Source organism: Lissotriton vulgaris, chromosome 4_1 (assembly GCF_964263255.1).
Source record: "Lissotriton vulgaris chromosome 4_1, aLisVul1.2, whole genome shotgun sequence".
Classification (NCBI taxonomy): Eukaryota; Metazoa; Chordata; class Amphibia; order Caudata; family Salamandridae; genus Lissotriton; species Lissotriton vulgaris.
In genome coordinates this window covers 772096799-772109930 of record NC_141691.1, presented here as the reverse complement: position 1 = coordinate 772109930, position 13132 = coordinate 772096799, and the positions used below count along the sequence as shown (strand labels likewise).

Here is a 13132-nt window from a genome sequence, read left to right as displayed (position 1 = left end):
CTCAGGCATGCATATGGGCGGATACGGCGGGCAGATACCTATTTATTCAAGGCATAATCAGTAGAGAGGACATAGTGTGTGGTGTATATGCTCCCCCACCGCTCAGCCATACATTTACCAAACACATCATTGATGTGTGGGGATCCTTACCTGGCGCCCTGGCATTGATCAGAGGGGACTGGAACAATGTAATTTATCCTGGCCACAATAGATGCTGCCCCACAGCCACACACCACATACAAAGAGCGTCACACTTAGGGCCAATGGTAGAGGTGTTAAGATAGACTGAAACCTGGAGGGAGCTTCATCTGGCAGAGGTGGGCTTTACGTACTTCTCAACAGTACAAGGGTCATTCTCTAGACTTGATCACATTTTTATCACTAAGGAACACGCACATTCACTGGTCATGGCGGATATCCTAACTAGAGGCTTTACAAACCATTACCCCGTCCAGCTGCAGGTAGAGATAGGGCCTAGATGTCCACCGCTTCATTGGAGGCTATCGCCATGGCATCTACACAACCCGAGCTACCAAATTAACTTACATAAAGCCCTGAAAGAATACTTCTCATTAAATGAGGGGACGGTAGAATCTGCCGCTACATTATGGGAAGCCATGAAACCAACCATCCAAGATTTTGACATTAGTCATTGCACCGCGGTCAGACACCAGAAAAGGCAGACTTTAACACAACTTGAAGCCCAGATCATACAAAATGAATTGTTAGCGCATGAGCGAGATGGTGGTAGTGCCCGCCGACAATTAGGAATACTGCAGAAGCAATATCAAAGCATCCAACTGGATGAGGCTTAACACTTATGGCATGCTACACAAAGTAGGATCTACCAATGGGGGGGACAAATCAGGGAAACTTCTACATGGACTACGCCTATACTCTCTTAAATCAGTACAACTACCTATTATCAAATCACACGCAGTTGAGATGATTGCCTACCGAACGCATGTGGCCAGATCCTTTGATGAATTCTACCAAGCGTTTCATTCTAAGCACGAAGTCCTATCAGAATCGCAGATTGAGGACTTTTTCTGAGATCTACCACCAATGGCACTAACGGCTACTGTGCGAGAATCCTTAGACACTCCTATCTCATTGGAGGAGGTGACTTCGGCTGTCTTAGAATTGGCATCAGGTAAAACACAGTGTCCCAATGGATTCCCAAGGGAATTCTTCAAAATGAATGCAACAACACTGGGACCATGATGCCTCACAACTCTTAATGAAGTCCTTGAGAATGCATGCTTGCCTCCCTACTGGAATCATGCAGAAATATTAGTATTTCCCAAACCGGGACGCCCACCCAAACTTTGTGCATCCTATCGGCCAATATCTCTCCTCAATATTGAAGCCAAGATACTCACCACACTGATCCCACATCTTCAAACCCTGATTCATCCGGATCAGGCCGGCTTCATGCCCCAACATGCAACCCGACAAAACATACGTAGAGTGCACAATGCGATAGCTGGCATTTATAAATTAGATAGGTCAGCTGCCCTAATACTGGTGAACACGAACAAAGCATTCGACTGGGTCAGCTGGACCTACATCTTTATATTACAGCGACTTTGAAAATGGGCCTCACTGCCTCAATCAGGGTGGCAGGGGCTACATCGGCACAATTTACAATTCAGCAGGGAACTCAACAAGGTTGTCCCCTTTCTCCTCTACTCTTTACCCTTGTCATCAAGCCTCTCGCAACTTGGGTTAGAATAAAAGCACTCTATGGTGCTTTCAAATGGACCCCGGAAATCTCTGATCGTATCAGGCTTTTATGCAGATGACATCCTATTCTTTGTAACTGACCCTCACCGTTCAGGCCCCAGAAAGCTACAGAATTTGCTAATTTTTGGCGTGACATCCAGTTTACACACAAATGCCTCGAAATTGCTGGTTTGGCTGATAAGGGGGTCACTGGGGATTGGTCGATGGGCGGAGGGACTCACAACGGTGTCACATGGGTTCACATATTTGGGAGTCTACATAACTGACTCCCAATTCATCTCCTGGAAAAGTAATCTGGAGGAAACAACAGAGAGGGGCAAAACGGAGGTGAAAAACTTGTCCACACTTCCCCTGTCCCTATATGGATGATCGGCCATTTTCAAGAGGGTGCCTTTGCCCAGATTATAAAATCAACTACAATCTCACCCATATCTAAACCCCCAGTCTTGGTTTCGCTAAATTAACGCCATGTTTGGACACTTCCTAAGGGGGGGTTACAGCCAGGGTGGCCCTACGTACATGCATACAGTCCACCTATAGCGGGGAGAATCGCCGATACAGAAGTACAATCATACCATGCTGCTGTGCAACTGCAGATACTGAATGAGTGGTGGTATGGGCCCAGAGATGATCCTGCCTATAGACTTGAACAACGGATTATGGGGAAGCCCTCCGTTCACTCGTTTCTATATAGCAGGACCGACTCTAAAGATCTTCCCCCTGCAACAATGGTACTAATCTTGACTTGGCACCAGACCCTCCATAGAATTGGCTGGTGGAGGCACCAAACACAGGCAACTCAGCTGTGGTGGAACTGTCTGCTTCCGCAAATGGCGGACCTCCAGGGATTCAGTAACTGAGATCGAATAGGAATTTCAACCCTTGGAGATGTCATGCGAGGGCCAGTCTTCAAATCCTTTGAGGACCTCCAAAAAGACTTCTGCATGCCCCATACTCAATTTTACCCACTCCTACAACTGACACGCCCTTCTCCCATACATTAAAAATTTGACCAATTTATCAGAATTCAGTCCATTGGAGGGCAACTTCTAATGGGGAATCTTGGGGAGCACAAAATAACTAAGATCTACCAAACTTTAGTCATTAACAACCCCACAACCCTAGATTCTTTACAAGCCGCATGGGACACAGACTTTGGACCACTAGACAATGATGATTGGGTAGAGGCACTGCAATCACCACGTGAGGCAGCAATATCCACCCGCCTCATTCAATTAAAATACGTACACAGGGTGTACTATACCTGACACAGATTATGGAAGGTGGGACTGATCGTGTCTCCGCTCTGCCTCAGGTGTCAATCAGAAGAAGGCACCTTCATACACACTGCTTGTTCCTGCCCAACCACAGACCGGTTTTGGCGAGGGGTACTCACTTGTCTGGCGGAGGTATTGGCATGGAACATACCGAGATCCCCAAAACTAACCCTGCTACATAGTACGGATGGCATAGGGGGCGACAGATACAAAAGACATCTTTTATTTTTAGGCCTCACATTGGCTAAAAGGGATATAGCAAGGGAATTGAAGGCAGATGCTCCACACCGAATATCGCTCTGGAAGACAGGTATGGATTTTATTATGGAGTTGGAACTCCCAGTCTTTATCACCCGAGGATGCCCACTGAAGCACACCAACATTTGAATAGGGTGGGCCACTCATAGAAACATCCCCCTGAAACCATATAATGCAGCAGATAGCCAGTTGGATGCAGAGATTAAAACGTTTGTCTAAGAACAGAGAGTGTACAGCACTACTCATGGACATACTTGGTGATGTGTGAGACCTAATTTATAATATGTGAAGGCACAGGGCACTGTTGGAGTTAGGTTAATTACAGTGTTATTGTAATACGTTTCCAATCAGTCTGCACCTGGGGGAACAAGGATTTATTTATAGGTTTTTTTGTATAGCACGTGAATCAGCCCCGAAGGGGTATCTCTGAGCTGCAAACAGTACTGCGGGAAGTTTGACGGGCAGTTTTTAAAATAGGGCAGTCTTGAGAAGCTTTCTGAATTCAAGATAGTCAGAACATTGTCTCGGATGGATGGGGAGCTGGTTCCAATAAAGAGGAGCGAGGTAGGAAAAAGCTTTCCCACCCAACCTTGATTTTCTGACCTGGGGGACCAAAAGAAGAGATTTGGTTCCTGAGGGAAGAGTCCTGGAGGGAACATAGTAGGCCTTTTGGGATACACAGTGAGAGACAGCACACACACCAAGTTTTTAAGAATGCCAAGTGATTGAAGTCACCTCATGACAGACGGAATATAGTGATCCGCTGTCCTGCCATACAAAATTGTGTGACTGAAAAAATGCATGGTGGACGCCTATGGCAGTTCATTCAGTTGATAAAACAGGTCTTTTGTTGTGTTGGTCAGTAAAAAGGACTGGACTAAACTTTCTGCTACTTCTTTATTGAGTTTCTCCAAGGGCTTGAGGTAGAGCTTGCTCCCTGTTCAAGAAGTCCAAGGAACAGCAAGGACTTCAAGTTCTTCTTGGCTCAGAGACTGGCGCCTCTGGTCCCCACACTGGTACACGCCGACCAGAACGGTTTCGTACCCACTCGCAACACGTCATATAATATCAGGCGACTGTTCCGTGTGCAGAACCTGGCGGTGTCCAAGTGGCCGCAATCAGGTTGTGCGATACTGGATCTGGAAAAGGCATTCGATTCCGTGGAGTGGCCCTATCTCATGCAGGTACTGGGAAAGTTCGAGTTGGGTGACACTTACCTGCGTATGGTGGAGCTCCTCTACTCTGATCCTATCGCACGCGCACGCACACGCAAACTCTTCTCTGACCCGATCCATATTCGAAGAGGTACCAGACAGGGCTTTGCCCTCTCTCCCCTGATTTTCGCACTGATGATGGAGCCACTGGCCGCGAAGCTGTGTGCATCTGGTGCAGAGTGGGGTACCCCCCTAGCTGACAGGGTACACTCGGTGTCATTTTATGCCGATGATTTACTGATTTACGTCAGGGATCTAGCCCGATTTCCACACGTCCTCACTGACATATTTAATACCTTTGGCGAAGTGTCAGGACTTCGTGTCAATTAGGCGAAATCAGGGGTGTATTCCTTTGCCGAAGATACTCCGGAATGTGACATCACAGTAACGGGGGAACGGCTCCTTTGGTATCCAACCACATTCAGATATCTAGGAATTCAAATCTTTCGCGACTCCACGGATCTCTTGGACGGTAATCTTACGAGAACAATCTCGTCGCTCACAACCTAAGTGACCTTCTGGAACTCCCTTCCGTTGAATGTCCCCAGTCGCATCACACTGGCAAAAATGGTCGCCCTCCCTCGGTTGTTATACTTTTACAAGAACCTCCCGATATATGTCCCTACTCGCATTTTCCGTGAACTGGAAACCCTAACCAGACGCCTGATCTGGAATAAGGGGTGCCCCAGAGTTGCGTTGAAGACCATGTACGCGGCGACAGAGAGCGGTGGGTTGTCGGTCCCCAACCATGAACTTTATTATATAGCAGCACAACTACAATGGGTCGCCTATTGGCTTAGTGGTAAAAACTTGGGAGATACAGCCACGGTTGACGAGATTATGACGGCCTCGCACATACATGCGCTATTTCACCCCTTAACTAAGTCCCGCTGCCCTGATCGAATACTCCTCGCGGTGGCGAGAAAATGCTACGTGAGGAGTCTGAAACTCACGAGTGCTACCAAGCCATACGCCCCTAATCTACCACTACTGGGAACACCTTGGGAAGGGGGGGCACTAACGGAACACGCGCTGAGCAACTGGATGGCTGTGGACTTAGAGAGCCTGGGTGACTTGTTTGAAGATGGCGCCCTGCTGCCTTTTGCAGCACTAGCGGACAGCACGGGTCTACTGGCTGGGCAATTTCTGACACATGCGACGCTCCTACACACACTGACGCGTGACTGGGGCGCGGTAACGGAGGAGCCTCCAACACACCTCCTAGTTCAGTACCTCCACGTGATGGGGGAACGGCTCTCACGTGATACACTGGCTCGCCCAGGCACTGCACACACACACGCAATTCTCGTCACAGCGGCTGCGAGACAAGTGGACAGCTGACAGAGGCCGCGACTGGACAGACAAAGAATGGGAACAGATACTATCCGGAATGCTACACATACCACGCAACGCCCGCTTTAAGATTATACAATACTACATTGTACACCGTGCCTATCTCTCCACCGACAAGATCAATAGATACTTCGGGTTAACAACAGCGGCGTGCCCCAGATGTGAACTTGTAGACGCGCCACTCTTACAAGCACTCTGGGCATGCCCCTCCCTCCACCTCTACTGGGCCACAGTGTCGGACACCCTGGCAAAAGCGACGGGAGGCAGCCTGCAGCTTACATGGGAAGCATGCCTGCTGGGGTTGTTCAGAAGAACGAAACAGACAAAAGTTCGTGAGAGATTCTGGGACCTGGGGCTAATCACTGCAAAGCGCCTCATTACTAAGCGCTGGAAGAATAACACCCCCCCCAGCCGATACAATGGCACAACTCGTTCGACAATTGGGCAAGGGCGGAAAGTGCGGCGCTCCATGGGGAGGAAACGGCGGGGCTCCGCAAATATCTCATAGCTCTTGACTTGGATGCCTCCCTGATGGCTTACCACCGAGTGTGCCTACAGGGCGGATTGTTTAAGTATTAAAGCCCCCCCCTTGCGGAGCTCGGACTGAGGCCTTCTCTCCTCTCCTTCTTTCCCCCCCCTGTTGCCCCCCCAGAGCTCCCACCTCTTCCCCCCCTCCTGCGCACCTGACAGATCTTGTGACTAGATCCCTACTGTTGACTGAACATGACTCGTGCCTGCCCCTGCCCGCCTGACCCGAGAACGACGAACACATACACACACTTCCGCTATTACACACTGCCCAGTCTCTAGTTTTCACACCTTTTCAGATTGTTCTCAATAATTGTTAATCTCTTTTTTTTGTAATAAAGCTTTGGATATATATTGCATTACTAATGTACACAACATGCGTTGATACACTGCCAAGGCACAGGTTATGATCTGCACTGAACAATCCTTGATGGGGTTTTGCAGAATGACATTTGTTTAATCACCATTCATGCAAATCAATCTTTCTTTTTTGTTATACTCATTTCTTGTTATGCCGTTGGCTAATGAAGTTGTCATACCATACCGACTCACTTGCTTTGCAGTTGCTCTTCACCAATGTATTCCTACATGTATACAGGTGACTGTATTGGCCTCGGCCTCGTCAATTGTACCAACGCATAACTGTTTAATTTTCTCATATGTGTGTGGATATATCATGCTACAAAATAAAAATGCAATAAACATATAAAAAAAAAAGACTTCAAGTTCTTCTGCCATCAGTACTGGGGACTGTGTGTTTTGTGCTGTAACAGAAGAAAAAGCAACCTGACACCGTCCACGATGCTGATTCCGAATCTGTGTCCTAAAGGCAACGCAGAGGGCACTGCCACACCACAACCCTGGTCTCACCAACGACACCACCACTGAGCCGCTGTGTGAACCGTGACCTGTGGGCACCGCACTTCGCACCACCTTGCTTCAGGACACTGCCTTGGTATCCCCGATGTCGAAGCTCCATGCTGACATCCACACCACTGCTTGCACCGTGGTTCGAGGGCACCACTCGTAAGTTACACGACGCACCGTCCTCATCCCGCACAACAGCCGTTTCCTAACAACACCGGTGCCATTGACTCCAGTTCGTCAGCTGCCGACAGCGCTTCAGCAACGACGCCGCCGCTGCCAGCACCGCATCACTTGGCACTGCAGCCCTGTTCTCACCGGTGCCGCTGGATGACCATCACTGAGCTGCTGCCTGCAACGCTACCTGAGGGCACACACGCCGCACCGCTGCCTTTTGCACCACAGCACCTGATGCCTGTCGACCCCGGCTCTCCCAACTTCAAACACGAGGAGTTCGATCTGCAACATGTGGGACTGCAATTGCCCGATGACTCCTTCACCGACTTCCGGAACTGACGCCGGCTCACTGGAGGTCAACGAGAGGTCACAGACGCCCTACATTTCTAAAAGTACTGTTTGCTGAACTTCCCAACACCGTAGCTGCCCACGAAGCTGCGGTCAGCCAGAACTATTTGGATTTGTTGTTCACGACGCTGTGGTAGCCCCGGACGGAGCTACTGAATTCAAGGAACTGTATTTTTCAAATATTCTTGCAAAGTATACCTTTTTTTTTTTTTGAAAACCTTTATTTAACATTTCAACCAAGTACAAACACGGGCCTACAACCCCCAGGGCCGGCCGCTAAGCAGTTGCAACACAATTAAACAATCAAAACCCAGACTCAGCATCCCGGGGAGCAGATTCGCTATGTCCAATATACAAACTGGTTGGAAATCATATCAAGTTGGTAACAGGATAAAAAGGTTCCATTTTATAATATAAGATAGAAGGATCAGGTTTCATACAATATCTCAAGTTGCGAAAAAGGGGGGGGGGGCGGAATAGCAAATGTCCACAGTTAAATCATCTTCGTGTAAGTCAGCGGCGTTAAAACATACTATTAATGATAAGCGAGCGTACAAATACAGTTCGCGCCAGCAGAATGTCCGCCCAGTAGCACTGAAACATCGCGAGATTGAGGCACATATGAAACAGCAGAGATGGCCATAAAAATGAACCCATTACACTGACCCGGAAAGGAAGAAAAGAAAAGGGCAAAGAAAGATAAGAAGAAAAAAGGCCATAGAAATAAAACGAAAAACAAAACACCCATCCCAGAACCCCCCACCCTGCACCCCTGCAGATGACTACGGCCTACCCCCCAGCAGCGTGCCTGTCGCCCAAGAACTGAGACCCGAAATATAGAAAGACCCAGAGAAAGACAGAAAGAAATTAAACCCCACCCAAAGAGGGGAAACGGAGGAGGGCTATCTTCTACGTGCTCCCGGTCTCTCTCCCCCGCCCTAACAAAGGGGTCCCCCCGAAACTGTCACATCTGAACAGTCCAAACTGAGAAAACATCCCGGGGGGAACCACCAACCCTGCCCCGGACTCCGTTAAGCTAATGAAGCAGTCCCGTTACCGATAAGACCACAATGAACAACCCAAACAACAGTCTCAGCCTTGGCCCCGTCGATCGAATTCGCTGAGTCCCTCAGACGAATAAAGCCCCATCATCAAAATGTCAAAAGATACACAGAAGTGGCCAGAACATGGTTCAGTAGATGGAAAAAGAACAGTAGATCCCAAAGTAAGCAGCTGGTACCGACGATGTCCCTCCCCGTCTCCGAAGCCAGGCCTTATCACATCCGCCATCTTGATATACCGACTGGGGAGGGGGTTCGACACAATCCAAAACATTTCACAGTACCAATTAAAAGGTTCCAGGATAGGGACAGCAGTTGAATGTTCCGACAGCTGCAAAACCGTGGATTCCCAAAAATTAGTTAAGTCACCGATCACAGCCCATTCAAGTAGATCCACTTCTGTAGGGGCAGGCACAGCTTCCAGCACCGGGTCTGATTGCGCCACTGGGGCGTCGATCAAAAGGCAAGCTGGCTGCCGGGTCTCAGGCATCAAGTCAGGATCCGGTCTCAGTCCTTTAAGTCCATCTTCCGCTGACAACAGGCCGCAGGTCTGAGCTGCCACAGTCGCCTGAAGTGCCTCCAGGGCCGCCAGCACCTCCCGCAATGACGGGCCCCTTTGGGCCTGCTCCGCCCGGTTCCATATTTCCTCAGGCATAATGATCCCCACGGAGAGGCGCCTTCTCCGGGGTAAGATCAGCGGGAGCAGGACTGAGCCGTGAGGGACCAACGGTCAGCATGCATTAGTGCACGACGAGACTCCAACCCAAGGTGCGCCGGCGATGCAAATGCCAGGCCTCCGGGTCAGGGACCCCCGCAACACAGCACCGTGCATCACTCGTCTCCTCACCTCCAACACAACACCAGGCTGCCGATGATAACAAAGCAATCCAAAAATTTCGAAAGTTCCAGAGACCGGACCCTGCCGCCCTCAACAGTCCGCTGTTGTTCAACTCAGACCCGGCTAAGCCAGCACTCGAGACCCCGGCTTCCAGACTGGGTTAGGCCACAAATCGGTCCTCGACGTTACTCAGCTCCACAATGTCAGGAAAACCCCAGGATCACACCATCAGAGTGCGGATTAGTTCACACACACAGATCCGGGGCAGGAAATCAGGATAAGTGACAGGATCTTGGAGCGTAAGACGGAGGTCAGCGGAGCCGGGAGACTAGGCGACCATCTTGCTTGCTGTCGTAGCTCCTCCTCCCAAAAGTATACCTTTTTAAGTACTGTATTGTGGATTTTTATCATTTTGGTCTTGTTTTAAGTATATAAAATATTGGATATTTCTCTAAAACTGGTGTGGTGTCCGTTTGTAGTGTTTTCACTGTATTATTGTTGGTTATGTGCAAATGCTTTACACACTGCCTCGGAGATGAGCCTGACTGCTTGTGCAAAGCTAGCAAGGGGGTGAGAAGGGGTTATTTCAGGATTGTAACTCCCTTATCCTGACTAGGAAGAAGGGTCCCTACTTGGACAAAGGTACCCACCTCTGCCAACTAGAGACCCCCATTTCTAACACTCATATTTAACCAGATTTTAAAATTACAGTAGACATTTTACGTCATATTCTGGTTCATGCTGTTAGAACAAACCTAAATCAAGTATTAATGATAATTCAAGCAGAAGATTATTAAGAGTATGCAAAAATAGATGATATTTTATTACCACTTCATGTCAACAGCTTTGCCACACAATGGGAAGAATATCCTGAGTCCAGTTCTCTTGTTCAGTAGAGAATTCAGATGTGACTGTAATAATCTGTGAAGAAAAAAAAGAGGACTATGAAATAAAGTATGCTGATATAATGTGCCAAAATGTGATACTTTATTTGAAGGATAATTATTAGAATTCCCTACATATTAGTTACTTCCACAAATATATGCTACAAAGTCGGTGACAGAGGTTTCGTTAAAGAGTTTTCATTGAAATGACGAGCTCTGATATGCTTGTAACTTTGGCCACATTCAACTAATCTGCATGACACGTTCCAATCAAATAGCGGAAACGGTCATGTTTTGGCATGTTAAGGTTTGTGCAGATACCTTCAGTGATGTAAAAAATAAAAGTGACAGGGAGGCAGGGTCTTTGAAAAGGAGTGTTTTCCATATTCAATTTACAGGTATACTTCAATTTAAGATTTATTTCGACAGATGTCATAAAAGCTACAAAAAAAAAATACATTGCAATTGTTTAAAAAATAGAATACAGATTTACAGCATATTTGGTTAACATGGATGTCGGTACCACCAAGTGATCAATTGAGCCCTTTGTACTATAATGCATATATTGTGTTAAAATTAATAGAAAATAAGCGAAGTAACGATCGTAGGTAAATACGTAATTGCCTTAAAAACCAGTATAAAAACAGTCAATACTTCATCTTTATAGACAAGCGTTGATACAATACTAAAAAGGCATTAAGTTTGCCTAGACATGACAGTGAGGATTTAAAAAAAAAGTGCTTATGCGTGGTAATTCTAGCAACAATATATTGTAGCCTCAAAATCCCAACTGACCTATATACAATAAACACTATGTCTGTCTTGAGAGGGATTTCCACCTTATGAGCCAGGCTTGTCCCAAAAATTTTGCTACGCAGCATACAAAAAAAAAAGGCCTGGGGTCGGACCTGAGGATACGCAGTGCTGTGTAATGGTCCCGTGTGCCCAGTTGCAGGCAAAGCGGTTTCAGCCACTGTCGCAAGGATTCCGTTCTCATACTGAACTGTGCATGGAGACATGGAACCTCAGTGAATTAGGGTGTGCCAAAACTCACCTTAGTACCCAAAATCCCCTACCAGACTAGCTAGAGTGTCTCATTGGTTATTACAAACTCCCAATGTTTAGACAAACCAGAACATGGACTTAGTACACCTCAGGTAACGTGGAATACATGAACACTCTTTCGTTATACAATCATTTCAATCCAGAACAAGGAGTAAATGAGGACGCATGCACATTTGAAATGTTTATTTTCTAATGCAGTGTTCTCATACGCAGTATCTTAGCTAATACAAGCAAACGTATTATAAGAAACAAAGTAATCAGCATAGTTACTAGTCCATAGAATACAAAAGGCGAAAGCATGTTAAAATGCTAAAACGAATAGGGTTAAACAACACCTAATTCTCACCCTCCCTAACTAGTATATTATATTATATCTAAGAAGGTATCTTTGGGTTTTAGCAGGGCGGGCCCATACCTCAGATCCTAGTGGTAAGGGATCACATCATCTTCCACCAGCTCTCTGCATGCGAAGCACCATCAAGTGTGTGTGCATGCTCTGTGCAAAGCAATATAAAACGCGCCTAAAGCCAGAATTTGGCCGCAGCTGCATGTATGTTATGTCTAGGAACGTGCGAAGATCAGACCTCACAACAACCACTGTGTCGAGATATCCTTGAAGGCTTCAGCACTTACTGTACAGACACAGCTCACTAAGCAAAGCTGATATCAAAGTAACAACATATTATTTGTGTGTGAATCAAAACACTCTACTAGGCTCAAAGCTAAAATAACAGTTATGTATCTTGTGTAGAAGCAGCAGAAAGGTAAAATGGTGTTTAAACTCCTAATAAGCTCATGCTAACTTAACACAGTATATAGGCAAAGCACATCTATATGACACCCTCCCATGATCCGAGCACGGATAAGATAAGATAAGATAAGATAAGGGGCTCATTTTTGAAATGCAGAGTTCAAGAACGACAGTCAGTTCAAATTTGAGTAAGTGAGGGAAAAAAAATCCTGTCACCCAAAAAACCAAAATCACACCATCATGACAATTTAGTGTTCACTTTAATCAAAGTCAATAGGTCCTGGACTCAAAAAGTTTTTCATGTTTTAAAAAAAAAATTAACTAAAAAGTTCAATGTCATTAAAGGCATCGATAGTTCTCAGTCTAGTAATGAATATGCAAAATAAGCAGCAACAGCTTCCAAAAGGAAGTCACTGTTATCATCCGAAAATAATTCAGCCATCCAGTTCAATATTGGGAAAGAACATACATGCTCTTCAATTACCGGAGACTCTAGCACCATCAGAGGACAACTTGGCGGGTTCTCGATGAAGCTGTGTGCCAAGAAATCTTGCGCCACTGTGAATATATTCCAACGACCCAGTATTCCATGCATCGCTGCAAAGGCCATAATCCCTCCATCAGAACAAAGCAATTAATGAGCATCTAAGGGGCTCATGAGTTGATTAAAATCCACTTCGGGAGACACCACATTGCAGAGACACAAATCCAGGGCCCAGTCGAAATCGCAGCTCAAGCAATGAAAGACAGGCTGGACACATGTAAAAT

At 46.8% G+C, this 13132-nt stretch overlaps 1 protein-coding gene across 1 annotated transcript in view; it reads right to left on the bottom strand.

The window, feature by feature from the left end:
- Positions 1-13132, bottom strand: part of LOC147722577 (putative thiopurine S-methyltransferase) — a 349873-nt gene that overhangs the window by 236544 nt on the left and 100197 nt on the right. Inside the window, exon 2 of the mRNA XM_086966864.1 lies at positions 10493-10585. Coding sequence (XP_086822990.1) covers positions 10493-10585 — 93 coding nt within the window. The remainder of the gene's footprint in view (positions 1-10492; positions 10586-13132) is intronic.